At 36.0% G+C, this 13,802-nt stretch overlaps 1 protein-coding gene across 2 annotated transcripts in view; it reads right to left on the minus strand.

Moving 5' to 3' along the window:
• Positions 1 to 13,802, minus strand: part of ZBTB10 (zinc finger and BTB domain containing 10) — a 32,558-nt gene that overhangs the window by 7,694 nt on the left and 11,062 nt on the right. For both annotated transcript variants that reach the window (XM_077876455.1, XM_077876454.1), the window contains exon 3: positions 669 to 767. In XM_077876455.1, the coding sequence (XP_077732581.1) occupies positions 669 to 767 (99 nt within the window). The remainder of the gene's footprint in view (positions 1 to 668; positions 768 to 13,802) is intronic.

Raw genomic sequence — 13,802 nt, forward strand, 5'->3', positions numbered from 1 at the left:
ACCCCGGAACTCCGGGATCACTCCCTGAGCTGAAGGCAGATGCTCTGAGCCACGCAGGTGTCCCTCCATGGATGATCTTGAATTATTTCCTGTGGGGTATTTTTCATTTCTGTCATTATGTATTTATTAGCTTGGCATTTTTCTCTAAAGAAAGTTTTTCCCCTTCTTTATACTTACTTTGTTCTCTGGAATATTTATGGATTCTCTGCCTCTATGTGAAGGATACTTCTCCCGAAGTACAACTGACAGAAACATCACTACTATAGAATTAACGTTTTCTTTAGATTACCATATTGTTATTTCACATCAAAGCCAATTAAAATACGTTAATCAGCCAACTGGATAATTACCATTTTCATCCTATGTATATACTAGCAGGAAGCCACCAGCCCTATTAACTTAATTACTTTTGGTACTTAAGAATTTGAAAAGCTCTAAACAAATGGCTCTCCCAAACAGTAAGAAACACCCATCCATTTGTATTTACCAGGTTTCCAAAGTCTTATCATAAACATAGCTACCATGGATCCAAAGTATTTTCATATAATACTCTCCCTTAAGGGAGAGAAACTGCAATAGGTCCTTAAACATGTACACAATCACTTCCCAATCTTCAAATCCTCTCAAACATACTCTTACTGTACTTTTGTAAATCCTACTGTACATACCAGCATCACCTCCATCCTGACTGGAGCCGGCTTCTGCCAACAAATTTGTATTCACATTCCTATCACAATCTGGCCCTGAGAGTAGAGCACCATCCAGATCTGAAAAGGAGATGTACAATAATCTGTTACTTACAACCACACTATAACCATCATCAACCACTCCCTGCTTGGTAGTTTCTTATGCAACTAAATAGAAAATCATCTATCTGCAAGTTATAATACCTACTACGTGCTTAACGCGATTAAGGCACAAAATCAGACATGGTTTTCAGCCACAAGAACAAGCACACACTCGAGAGTAAGAATAGTGTACTGAATAGGAATAAGCTTTAAGAGGCAGGGTGAATTAGGTTACTGGCTATGTGAGCATGTGCCTCAATTTCCTCATATGCTTCCAAATAGTTCAAATTTGATTAAAAAAATCAAGTCAGATAATCCAAGTCAAGTGTTACAAATTACAGTGTTTGGCACCCAATGACAGCTGCTACTGTTACTAAGCACATGTATAAAATGTTACTGTTTCTGTATTGATTCAGAAGTGAAAAAGACCAATTAAAGCTAGAATAGTAAAGGAAGATTTCAGAGAAGATTAATTCCTTAATCTTAAAATATGGAAAGGATGCAGAGAGGCAGCTTAAAACAAAATACATACTAATGAGATGAATGCTTTTGGTTCCATCTGTTAATTTCTTTTAAATCTGTTCATCCCTTCTATTTCATTATCACTGCCTTAATTCAGAGGTACCCATCATTGTTCCCTTGGATTAGTGAATTACTAAAATAGTTTCTTGGTATACTTGCTTCAAAACATAATGCTCGTACTTCTGAAACACAAATCCTAAATCTTCAACAGTTCACCAGAGCTTTTAGGCTTGCCCTCAAATTCCTTAGTTTAGAATACAAGGTCCAAATATTTGGGTTTCTACTAGTGAATCTAGCATCATCCCATTGGTACTATCAACTCTCTCAAATGTATGTGAAGAACATTTTTAAAATGCCACTTTTTATGGACAATCTGTCATCTCCCTGTCACTTAAGACTCATGTTTGATATTACCACCCCCACCACTCTGGCTTCCCAACACCAAGATTAAAATTTTTTAAAAATTCTGTTTACATAAGCAGGTATTGAATTCAAAAAATTGGTGGGCAAATGAAATAGAATGACACTCAGTAATGGTTCTAGTGCATAGTTTTAAAACCCCAAATCACTTAATAGATCTAGCACTTATGTTCTAAGAGACCAGTTGGATTACATAATAATGGCACAGTAGAAGGAGATCCTCAAGCAGGCATAGACAGGTCATAGAGTGCTACAGATTATGGTGAGGATTTTGGCCTTTACTCTTAAAAGTAGTAAAATGATTTTTTTTTTTATTTTTATTTATTTATGATAGTCACAGAGAGAGAGAGAGGCAGAGACACAGGCAGGGGGAGAAGCAGGTTCCATGCACCGGGAGCCCGATGTGGGATTCGATCCCGGGTCTCCAGGATCGCGCCCTGGGCCAAAGGCAGGCGCCAAACCGCTGCGCCACCCAGGGATCCCAGTAAAATGATTTTTAAAATGGCATTAAAAAAACTATTCCTGGGATCCCTGGGTGGCGCAGTGGTTTGGCGCCTGCCTTTGGCCCAGGGCGCGATCCTGGAGACCCAGGATCGAATCCCACGTTGGGCTCCTGGTGCATGGAGCCTGCTTCTCCCTCTGCCTATGTCTCTGCCTCTCTCTCTCTCTCTCTGTGTGTGTGTGATTATCATAAATTAAAAAAAAAAACAAAACAAACTATTCCTGGTATCATATGAATGAATTAAAGGAGGAAAAGGAGATACAGGGAGACTAGTTAGAAAGCTCTTATAGAAATTCAGCTGAGAACTGATGGTGGCCTGAACTTGGTTGATTGTAGTGGCAAATGGGAGGAAAAGTAGGTTGTTTGAAGCAGAACTAGTAAGTGCTTGGTAAGACTGAAAATGGGAGAGGCAGTGTTTGAAGGCAGGAGCGAAGTTTCCATCTTATACCAATGGCAGTCAGGGAACTCTGAAAGAGGACCAATTTTAGGTAGTTAATATATTTAGTCTGACAGACCTTAAGAGGTAGTTTGGATAAGCTCTAGATACTGCCTGAGACCTGGTCTCAGCTGTCACATCCCAGGTGTGTGAGTCGTGAAGCAAGTTATTTTGCTTCTCTAACATAGTGGTTCTCAAAGTATAGCTCCTAAATCAGCAGCATCAGCATTATCTGGCAACTAGCTAGAAATAGAAATAGTTTCAGGTCCCATCCCAACCTACTGGATCAGATACTTTGGAGGTGGGGCGCAGAAATCTGCATTTTAAAACACTCTCTAGGTGATTCTGATGCCTACTAAATAAAGACTGAGAACTGTTTTATTGTAAAGGCAGGGAAATTATCAGGAAAAGAGCTATGCTGCTTTTAATTTATTATTATTATCCAAGAACCAAATGAGATAATAAATGAAAAGTGCTTAGCTCCTTGCTTGGTATGTAACAAGGTCTCAAAATTTTAACCTTTTTCTTTTTTTTCACTTAAGCTCTGAAGTGGAGAAATCAATACCAAAGGCTATATACATACAATGCTTAAGCTGGTGATAAAAATGAGTTTTCAGGATGTTTGGTAAATAAGGTCATGTAAGTAAACAGATGGTGACCATGAAGAAAAAACTATGACCAATAAATTGAGGAATCTTAGCATTTAATAAACTGTAAAATGATGCAGAATTTAGGAAAAAAGTATTTCAAGGAAAATTCCACTCCAACAATGCTGCCAAAAATTTAAGGTAAGGATTGAAACATGCATTACTTTCACTCAATAAATGCTGAGCACCCAGGAGGCCAATGATGAGGTCAGTGCAACTGACTCTGGTAGATCAGTGGGGCAAGGAGAAAAAGTAAAGAGTGGCCTGTGTTGTGAGCAGAAATGATGAATTATGATAAATAATACAATTTGAGAAATTTGGTTGCAAAAGGGAAGAGTGAGAAAGAGAGCTTTTTTTTTTAAGGTGAAAGTAAAACATTTAAACGCTGAAATGAAGAAGTCACTAAGAAAAGGAGAAGTTAAAAATACGAAAGAAATTCAACGATAATGAGTCTGGAATCCAGAAGCAAATGTTTAAGTACTTAGGAAAGATAGCAAAGACAATCAACATATAGGGAGAAGTTAGAAGACAGGTACTTAATGTCATTCATCTGCCAGCATTTATTTTCTCTGTAAGGTGTAATATTAATAGACAAGGTTATTGCCTAGAATAAATGTGCTGAAAGTCAGTAAAATGAACAAATATTTCACGTGAAGAAGAGGAACAGTAAATAAACTCCTTTACCTGTTTCCTGAGAGGTGGGAGGGATACTGGTTAGGTTTTATTTTCCCAGCATTCATCCCAATGTATGACAAAACACTTTTCAAACAAGGGTTGTTAAATGTTGGTTTGAATACTCTGCCCTCTGCAACTCTATTACTAGTTCAGTTTTAGTTAATGGTTAAAGAAGAATAACTTGTTTTCTGGTATATAGTAAACACAAAAACATACCCTTAAACTGAAAATAGTTAATTGAAATTTAGTGGCTTTTTTTTCCTATGAAAAGCTGAATATATTTCAATAAAGAATTTAAATCATTCAAACAACTGTACTAGGTTTCCAACTTTTTTAAAAATGTCATTATTCTGGAGTGTACAGTCTGCTCAGAGGGCACTTCTTAAAATTCTGCCAAGTGGGTTTGTAAATACAGGCAGGGTGTTTCTATTTATGTAACATTCTATAGTGATTTGTTGAGGCTTCCTCAGCTGGTTCTTAAAATAGACATTTCCTGTCTTCTACCCTACCTCTTTAAGTATTAGAATTTGTGATCTTTAATCCTACACCAAGCACAGAATACCTCAACCTGAAAGCTTAATAGATGACAAATATATTTTTCCTGTGTACAAGGTTTCTTCTGGAAAACAAAATCATAACTATGCTACAGATATCAAATCTCTTTTGAAAGATACATGGTTCTTGATTTCAAAAACAAATCTCAGAATAGGTGAGCTTTTCCAGGTTGACAATAAACTTTCAGAAATAGCACACTTAACTCATGAATCAATACAGACGTGGTATCATTGTTGTACCTTATTAGAAACCAGCCAAACTGCCTAGCAACTCATTTCTAATCAGTTGATCTAAGTGGGATAGAAATGAGGCAACCAACCATTCACTTGAAACAGAAATTAATTTTGCTTTAGTAGGAAGCGAAAGCAGTAATTCTTGGTCATCTTTTTCTCCAAAATTACAGGATTAAAAAATAAACTCAACTATACTTGGTTTTTGACATTCGTGACCTTCCCATGAAAATCTGTCACTTGATTTAAACTTAGCAAAATAGAAGACCTTTTTGAAGAGCTATTTTTTTTGTTTTTGTTTTTGTTTTTTTTTTTTTTTGAAGAGCTATTAAAACAGTTTCAGGAGGTAACTATCTACACTAAAGCTATGGACCTGGCACACACACAAATCAAAAACAAAAAACAAAAACAATCTGCCATACTAGAAATGAGAGTGAAGTTAAAGTACATCCACCTTTAATTAACCTTCCTAGTGATAGGAAGGTATACTTTTTTTGCTAATGAACAAAAATAAACCTTACACTCTACGTTAAATCAACATTCACTTTACTAATTCCTTTATGTAATAAAACCATTTCCAAAACCTCAAGTCTACCTAGATATCAGCTATTGTTCTTTATAGTTAGTACATTTTTGTCTATCCTTGAAAGAAATCTTCTCTTCCGGTTCATTTAAAAATATTATGATTAACCATGTTTTGCATGTTTTAAAAAGATCTCTTTTTCATAGATTAAAAAAAAATCAAATGAACAGTAATGAAAAGAGAAATGAGGCTTAAAAAAAAAAACAGTAAATCTCTCCTCAAAACTTATATTTTATTTTACTTTTTCTCGCATAAAAAAAGAGTAGCAATGTTTGCCCACATCACAAAGTTGCTATGAAAAGTGACATCAGTAAATGAAAACACTAAGTAAAATGTAAAGTACAACATAAATCTAGGTGTCATCATGCTAGGTTAATCTTGGTGCTGATGGTTATACGTTTCTCTTGGACCACAGCAGGTTTGCAATGTTTCCAAGTCATCTGGTAAGATAATATAGTACAGCACCTGCTTGTTAAGTGCTAAACAAAACTAAGCTGGGAATAAAGAAGGTTTCCCTGACCATTTTATTTTGGTTCTCAAAATTGCAGAACAGAGGCAAGTGCAAGTGCAGACTGATTTATTTTCTTAAATGATAAATATTCTTAAGAATGGAATAAAGATGACCTCAGAAATCAAGGTTTTAGTAATAACTCCATTGTACAAAAAATACTCAAAGAGATTCAGTCTATCCCCACTTTCATTTTCACATAAATATATGTCAACATCAAGTTTCTTTTCTCTGAAGACAGTTTCAGAACTTTTCCTTTTTTTATAAACAGTTTTTCCTCTTCATTCACTGTGATCAGGTTTTTCCATTTTTCATTGGAGTAAATTCACTTATAAATTTGTTGTATAAAGCACCCTTGACAGTTCCTGTAGCACCCCAGAGACTCAACATATAGTTTCCATTCACACCCCACTGACTCAAGTGACTGCTCCATCTTTGACTACACTGTTTCTTCTTTGCACTACTCAAACAAGGGTGTTATTTCTGTTCTTGCTAGTCCTTAAAAGGTCCACCCAGATCACTCCCCACCCCAATCCATTTGTTTTTTCCCAGAGGCATATTTTAAGGGACCAAAGTTCTAGTTAAAAACCTCCCATTGCCTCAGTCTGTAAAATACAATCCACAAATTTGCCATGTAGAACAAGGAGAATCACTATCTGGCCTAACCTATCTGCCAACCTCATTTCCCACCACACTCTTCTTTCTATTCATTTACCTACTTACCCTGATTTCTTGCTACCTTGTCATCAGTGAATGCCCTTCTCCCTCTCCTGGCAAACACCTACACATGATCCAATTCTTATTACTGCTTTTTCTATGTAGCTTTCTCCAACTCTTCCGAGCAGTTGGGAACCTCCCGCTGCACCCCCTGCCATATGTACTATTTTAACATTTGTCACTACATTGGGTATGTTTCTACCCCACAGCAATCTTATGAACAAGTTCCAGGTAAGGGACTCCTCAATCTTGACATCAATATCATCTGGCAAGATGCTTATTTTTGGGAGGACTTAAAATTTTAATTGCCAAATTCCCTATTATGATGTGGAAAGCTATTCTGGTATCCCAGAAAGTACTATTTTGTTAGAATATAACTTTACACTTTTGAGTGAAGATTTAAGACCAGCTTCCCATCCCAGAATATTAAGACTATGTCAGAAATCAAAATTTCAGTTTTGTAGATGTCTCAGGCATTGACACTGAAAGGATTTAGACAACTTGATACTCTCAGGCAGGACTCACAAAAAAGCTCTTATAACTCATCCACAAGGCTTCTTTAACACTCATCTGGCCACACAGATTCTATTTCTTTAGGGTTTTTATCTAGTAGGTTAATAAAAAATATAGTCATCTCGGGATGAATACGGCAGACAGGGGACGAAAGAACACTAAGCAGAGGAAAAGGAGGAAAAAAAGATGGCAGAAAATTCCTACTACCGACTAGCTACCTACTATCATCTTCCTAAGATTAAACATTCGAAGTTTCTTAGAGATTAGTATATTTTACAGCCCATTAACTACTGGTGTACCTTTATTTTTTAAAATGAACATCAGGCCTTCAAACTACCATTTAACATCCAATTTTACTATTTTCTAAGAAAAGTGACTTAGCATTATCACTTGTAGCTCATCGTTCCTAACATTAAACCAAAAGGATGTCTGAAAGGCAGAGCAGAACAGCTGGAACACCCTAAGATTTAAAAACACAACTAATCCAGATCCATAAATCTATCTGAAGTGCTTAGAGGAAGATGTAGAATGCAGCAATTTTCAGATTTTAGAAAAGTAGTTAACTACAATACTCCCAGTGGGGTCTAGGGTAGCATCCTATAATCAGAACAGTATTTCTGCAACAAAACATGAATATTCACATTTAAAGGAATGAGTAAAAGATAAAAATAGCTGGGTTTGCTGCCAACTGAGTTATCAGGTTTTGTTGCCAAAATGATTAAGAAAAAGCTCTGGGTAGTTTTTACTGGATTTCAAGATGTCAGAATTATGAAATTTTTCTCTTTCTTCCCATTAGAGACATTATGTGGGATACACTCAAGGCTAGTTATAGCTACAAAACTGAGTAGTAACAACACTGAGTCCAATGGCCACATCTCTTTAAACAAAGCCAAGTTCCATGGTTTTTAATCATATTTAAAATAGTTTTTTAAAGATTTTATTTTTTCATGAGAGACACAGAGAAACAGGCTGAGACAGAGGCAGAAGGGGAAGCAGGCTTCATGCAGGGAGCCTGAAGTGGGACTCGATCCTGGGACCGCAGGGTCACTCCCTGAGCTGAAGGCAGATGCTGAACTGCTGAGACACTCAGGCATCCCTTTAAAATACTTTAGATGGTAAATTTACATGGCATGGTCAAAAATATTACTCTCAAGTGTGATCGCCAGTTTTAGCCAGTTTTCAGAACTGTAAAAACTTAATCCTTCAGAAAACATTTTAAGATTCTGCAACATCTGAAAATAATGCCAAATATCAATCCAAAACATAGAAGTGCTGGTTAGTAGATAACTCAGGAGTTCACTATAAATAGAATAATTCATTACTTCAAATATGACTTAGAATATCTTAAGAGGTATTTGGCTTGTGCATTCTGTTCTCAAGGTTGTCTTCTAAAATACTCAAATTATGTGCTTTCTAACCAAAGCTAAATATGTGAAGCTGAAACCTGATTTCAACTCTACTTTTATAAGAATTTATAAGAACTAATAAAAATTTACAAATGTTATTAAAAACTGTTTTCCGGGATCCCTGGGTGGCGCAGCGGTTTAGCGCCTGCCTTTGGCCCAGGGCGCGATCCTGGAGACCCAGGATCAAATCCCACGTTGGGCTCCCGGTGCATGGAGCCTGCTTCTCCCTCTGCCTATGTCTGGGCTTCTCTCTCTCTCTGTGACTATCATAAATAAATAAAAATTTAAAAAAAAAAAAAAAAAACTGTTTTCCCCCGAAGTACATATGAAAGAAAGGAACTTTTAGATTTAAAAGAACACTAGGGCAGACTGGGTGGCTCAGTGGTTTAGTGCCGCCTTCAGTCCAGGGTGTGATCTTGGGGACCAGGGATAGCGTCCTGCGTTCAGGCTCCCTGCATGGAGCCTGCTTCTCCCTCTGCCTCTCACTCTCGGTCTCTCATGAATAAATGAATAAAATCTTAAAAAAAAAAAACCTAAAAAACTCTAAATTCTTTGCTAACATAAAATCACCTTGCATCTGAATGTATGACATTGAGAAAAAATTAAACCATCTATATAGAATTGTATTAGCTTTTATTAAAGATACAAAACTCAAGTATATAATCTACTGCTTCATTTCCTAGAAAATGTTTTTGAGGAGACTGTTTACTATATTACATAGTATCAACTATATAAAACCTCACTGGAGAAATTCCTTTCAAAATTCAGTACTGGGGATCCCTGGGTGGCGCAGCGGTTTGGCGCCTGCCTTTGGCCCAGGGCGCGATCCTGGAGACCCGGGATCGAGTCCCACGTCGGGCTCCCGGTGCATGGAGCCTGCTTCTCCCTCTGCCTATGTCTCTGCCTCTCTCTCTCTCTGTGTGACTATCATAAATAAATAAATAAATAAATAAATAAACAAAAAAAAAACAAAATTCAGTACTGGAGAAGTTTGTCATCCTCCAGAATTGGCATGTTTCCTCCTTTTGAGAGGCTGCTTAGTATTTTAGAGCCAATTAAAAGCTTAATTAGGGCAACCATATTAATACTCTTCAGTAGCACACTTAACTTCTTTACTGCTGTATTTTGTTTTGCTGATGTTCAGTCATTTCAAAAATGTTTGTTCAAAATGATGTATGTGTGCATAAATTAAGTGTACACATCAAGAGCAATTACTTACAATAGGTGCAACCTACTGGTGTAAATGAAGTAACAGAAAAATCTAGATTCAGAAAACCATGTTCCTTACGATCACAGGGCATCAAAAGATCAACAATGAGATTAACGTGACTTGCTCTGATTAAAACAACAGCATGGGGCAGCCCCAGTGGCTGCAGCGGTTTAGCGCTGCCTGCAGCCCAGGGCGTGATCCTGGAGACCCTGGATGAGTCCCACGTCAGGCCCCCTGTGTGGAGCCTGCTTCTCCCTCTGCCTGTGTCTCTGCCTCTCTCTCTGTGTCTCTACGAGTAAATAAATAAAATCTTTAAAAAATAAAAAAATAAAACAACAGCATGTGTGAACACACTATAAAAACGACTTTGGTGTTATGTTTACTCCTACAATTTAATTTCTAATCTCAGATTTTTATATGCTTTACTTGCCTGAAATTTGTTTTCTGGTTGTGAATCAGCAAGACAAGGATTTGAAATCTTTATATTACCAGAGTAACTTCATTAATGACACCTTTTTTCCTGTTTTATTACCTAGAATTCTTTCCTGACAGTTTTAATTGTTCCAGAAGCTTCAATAAAACAGTAAAAAGAAAAAAAATAAATAAACCAGTAAAAAGAACAGAAGTTTATATCTAACCTTTCCTAAATTCTACTTTCAAGTATCCTCATATATCAAAAATGATTTGAAGCAAATTACAGTAGTGAGTCAAGTAACAGCTATGCAAGTTTCTTTAAGATAAAATCCACCTACCTAAATAAAATCCCTGATATTTGTGGGTATACCTTATCTCAGTATCTTAGATCATATCTCAACATATTACAACAATAATTACCTACAACATCAGAACACGAGCTTCAACATTATGTGGCAAAAAAATATTTAGAGTCTGTGGTTTACAGACTTTAGGCTTAAGAATCTGGGGAAGTCATAGTTCTTAAAGGGATTCACAAATCTGAATATGCCAAGCATTGCTCATAAATCATATCAATAACTTTCTATGATTTAAGATATTTACAGAGTTTTAAATTCATTTAAAAGCATCTACTTCACAGTGCATTTTCACTATTTTCTCAATAAATGGAAACAAAGTATAACCTAATGATGGTGCAGTTCATAAAAATGTTTGAGGTTTTAAAAGGACCCGTTTTTTAAAAGACTGAGGCTACCAGTTCATTATTTGCAACATTTTAACATGAGACAGTCTTAAACATGAAACCTGCTCTATTTTTACTAGCTCAATGACCTTGAGACAGGCCTTAACCTTGATAAACACAGACCCACTGTGTTCTATATTGGTCAGAATTTGCTTGCAGAGTTCCACTTAATTCTGTACACCAAAATTTCTGGGTGAAAAACATAAGTTTGACTGTGAGAAAAAAATTGTAAAAGGGCTTGGAATTCACTTAGCCCAGAAGAAAAAGGGACCTCAGGGCAATATTTATTATCTGTAATATCTGAATGGTTGGTTTATCAGGTAGATTAGAGGTTAGGCTCAGATTATACTACTCAAAAATGGCAGAATCATGAAGGTAAAAGAATGAATTTTGGCTCAATATAAAATAACTTCCTAATAAGTATCATCCTACACTGGAATGGGCTGCTTAAAAGAGTATTTTTTAAATTATTCAAACAAAAAGGCCAACCTGAGGCTATTAAGACTACCTTTCCCAGAATTTAGTAAAAAGCACCCTGCTGGAAAACCAATTTTAAATAATCTCAATAGTCTAATTTTGAAGGGATCTAATAATGACAATAGTTGTACTTTTGTACAACTATTCATAATTATTCTATAAAATAAATATTACACTCTAAAGATGAAATTGAAGACAGGACTTTAATTTTTATTTTTTTATTTTTATTTATTTATTTTTTTTAGGACTTTAATTTTTAGATCATGGTCACATAAGTAGGTAAGTACAGAGATCATTTTCAAATCATGACTCAATTTGGGTTGTCAGTGGATCTCAACCTTCACTTTCAGTGTAATCACCTACAGAGCTTATAAAAATTCCAACAATCAGGCAGTTTCTCAGAACCAATTAATTCCATCTCTACCAGAAAGACCCAAGCAGGGACGCCTGGGTGGCTCAGCAGTTGGGCATCTGCCTTTGGCTCAGGGCACGATCCTGGAATTCCCCCGGGTCGAGTCCTGCATTGGGCTCCCTGCATAAGTCTGCTTCTCCCTCTGCCTGTGTCTCTGCCTCTCTGTGACATGTGTCTCTCATGAATAAATGAAAGAAAGAAAAGAAAAGAAAAGAAAAGAAAGAAAGAAAGACCCACCAAGCATCATGGTCTGCAATGTTCCCAAGTGATGTCAATATGCATCCAAGAAAAATTAAGACCCACTGCTCTATTCCAAGGTTTGGCAATGAAGGTTTACTAAAGCATATTCATGTTCATTTGTGTTTACTTTTATGTCTGGGACCACTTTCATGCTACAATGGCAGAGTTAAGTAATTGATCTAATGACCAGCAAAGCCAAAAATATTTACTGTTTGGTCCTTTACAGTACAATTTGCTAACTCCTGGTTCTGTATTATATTCTAAACATAATATTCTTTTAAGATCCCCATTTCCTGTCATTCAGTGAGGTTCGATTTAGAGGCACTGAAAAGTTGCAAAAAGTTCAACAGCTGGAATATAGCACATTACTGATAAAATCAAATGTCAAGCAAGGTTCAGACACCAAAGTGATACCCATAACATAATAGAATTCTTTTATAAGATATAAGAGATAAATTGAAAGCATTTAAGACTAGAAATTTATGCTCTAACTAATCTTTGCCGAAGCTGAAGGGGTGCTTGCTGAGTTAATAGCTAGTAATGTTATTTTTAAGGTATGCATTGGTTCAACAGTAATGCTTCTTTCAATCACTCCAATTATATGTGGCATTAAGAATTGGGCTATAAGCTGATTAGTTTTACCAATTACTACCCCCAAAACCTGCTTATGTCTTAAATCATGTATGTGTTTGTGTATTTAAAAAAAACCCCACAGGGTTCCCATTACACTGTTAAAAGATTAATCTCTGTAGCAGAAAAACAATGTAGCTTATTTGAGAATTGCTTCAAAGTCTTCTATATGAAAAGTTAAGCCAAAATAAAGTGATGCTAAGAAAACCTACCCTTAATACTTTAAACTGCCTCTGGGATTTTATTATTAAACAACAGTCAATAAGTATGAGGGAAAAGATCAGTAAATAGTATTCATCATGCAGGCATGTTGATTTCCACCTAAGTAAATCTGAAAACCAATGAACACTAAATTCAAACCTAGAAAACCAAAACATTTCACAGTACTAAGGCATTCTGCTCTTTTTTGAGAACCAAAAACAATGATTCTTTTTAACGAAGTACTCCACCCCCAGATAATCATCATCATGTAAATCAGATACTGAATAGTTAACAAGGCTTTGAGAGAGCAAAACAAATATTAAATCATACCTCAAGTATGGCGTCTGCATAGGAAAACCTCAAATCCACTGCGCTACTTCTTCAAATAAAATTTAGGAAAGGACAAGTTTCAAATCTTTCTGTTTATACTCTGTAACAATGGTCCCCTACCCCGTTTTTAAAAAAAAGAAAGTCCACAGTAGAAATGTGATATGCTAAGATTTTGTACATATGCTTTTAGTTGTATTAGTGAAGGGAAAGGTCTGAGTCCCCTCTCTTAACAAATGAGAATGAAAATGAGGCAACAACAACAAAAAAATGAGGCAACAGTGGGACAAATTCAAAACATTTCAGCTTCTGTAATATGTATAGTAAGAATAGAGCAGTAGCTCTAAACAAATAATAATCCCACCATCATTTTCAAAATTCTATAAAAACACTTAAATGTTTAATCACAAAAAAAACTGGAAATAAGAAATGTTAATCAGATCTCAAAAATATTCTGAAATGACAAACCGATTATGTTCCAATTAAGATTACATTATTTTATCTTTTCCAGCACTGGGTACAAAAAAAGGGATCACAGCGCCAAAGATCAGAGAAATCAAAGAATTATAAATGAAGAAGAGCCCACAGGGCCACTTAATAATGTAAGTTAAAACCTGATTATTAACACAAACTTTGAGAAACACATG

This window comes from Canis aureus, chromosome 28, assembly GCF_053574225.1.
Source record: "Canis aureus isolate CA01 chromosome 28, VMU_Caureus_v.1.0, whole genome shotgun sequence".
NCBI classification, from domain to species: domain Eukaryota; kingdom Metazoa; phylum Chordata; class Mammalia; order Carnivora; family Canidae; genus Canis; species Canis aureus.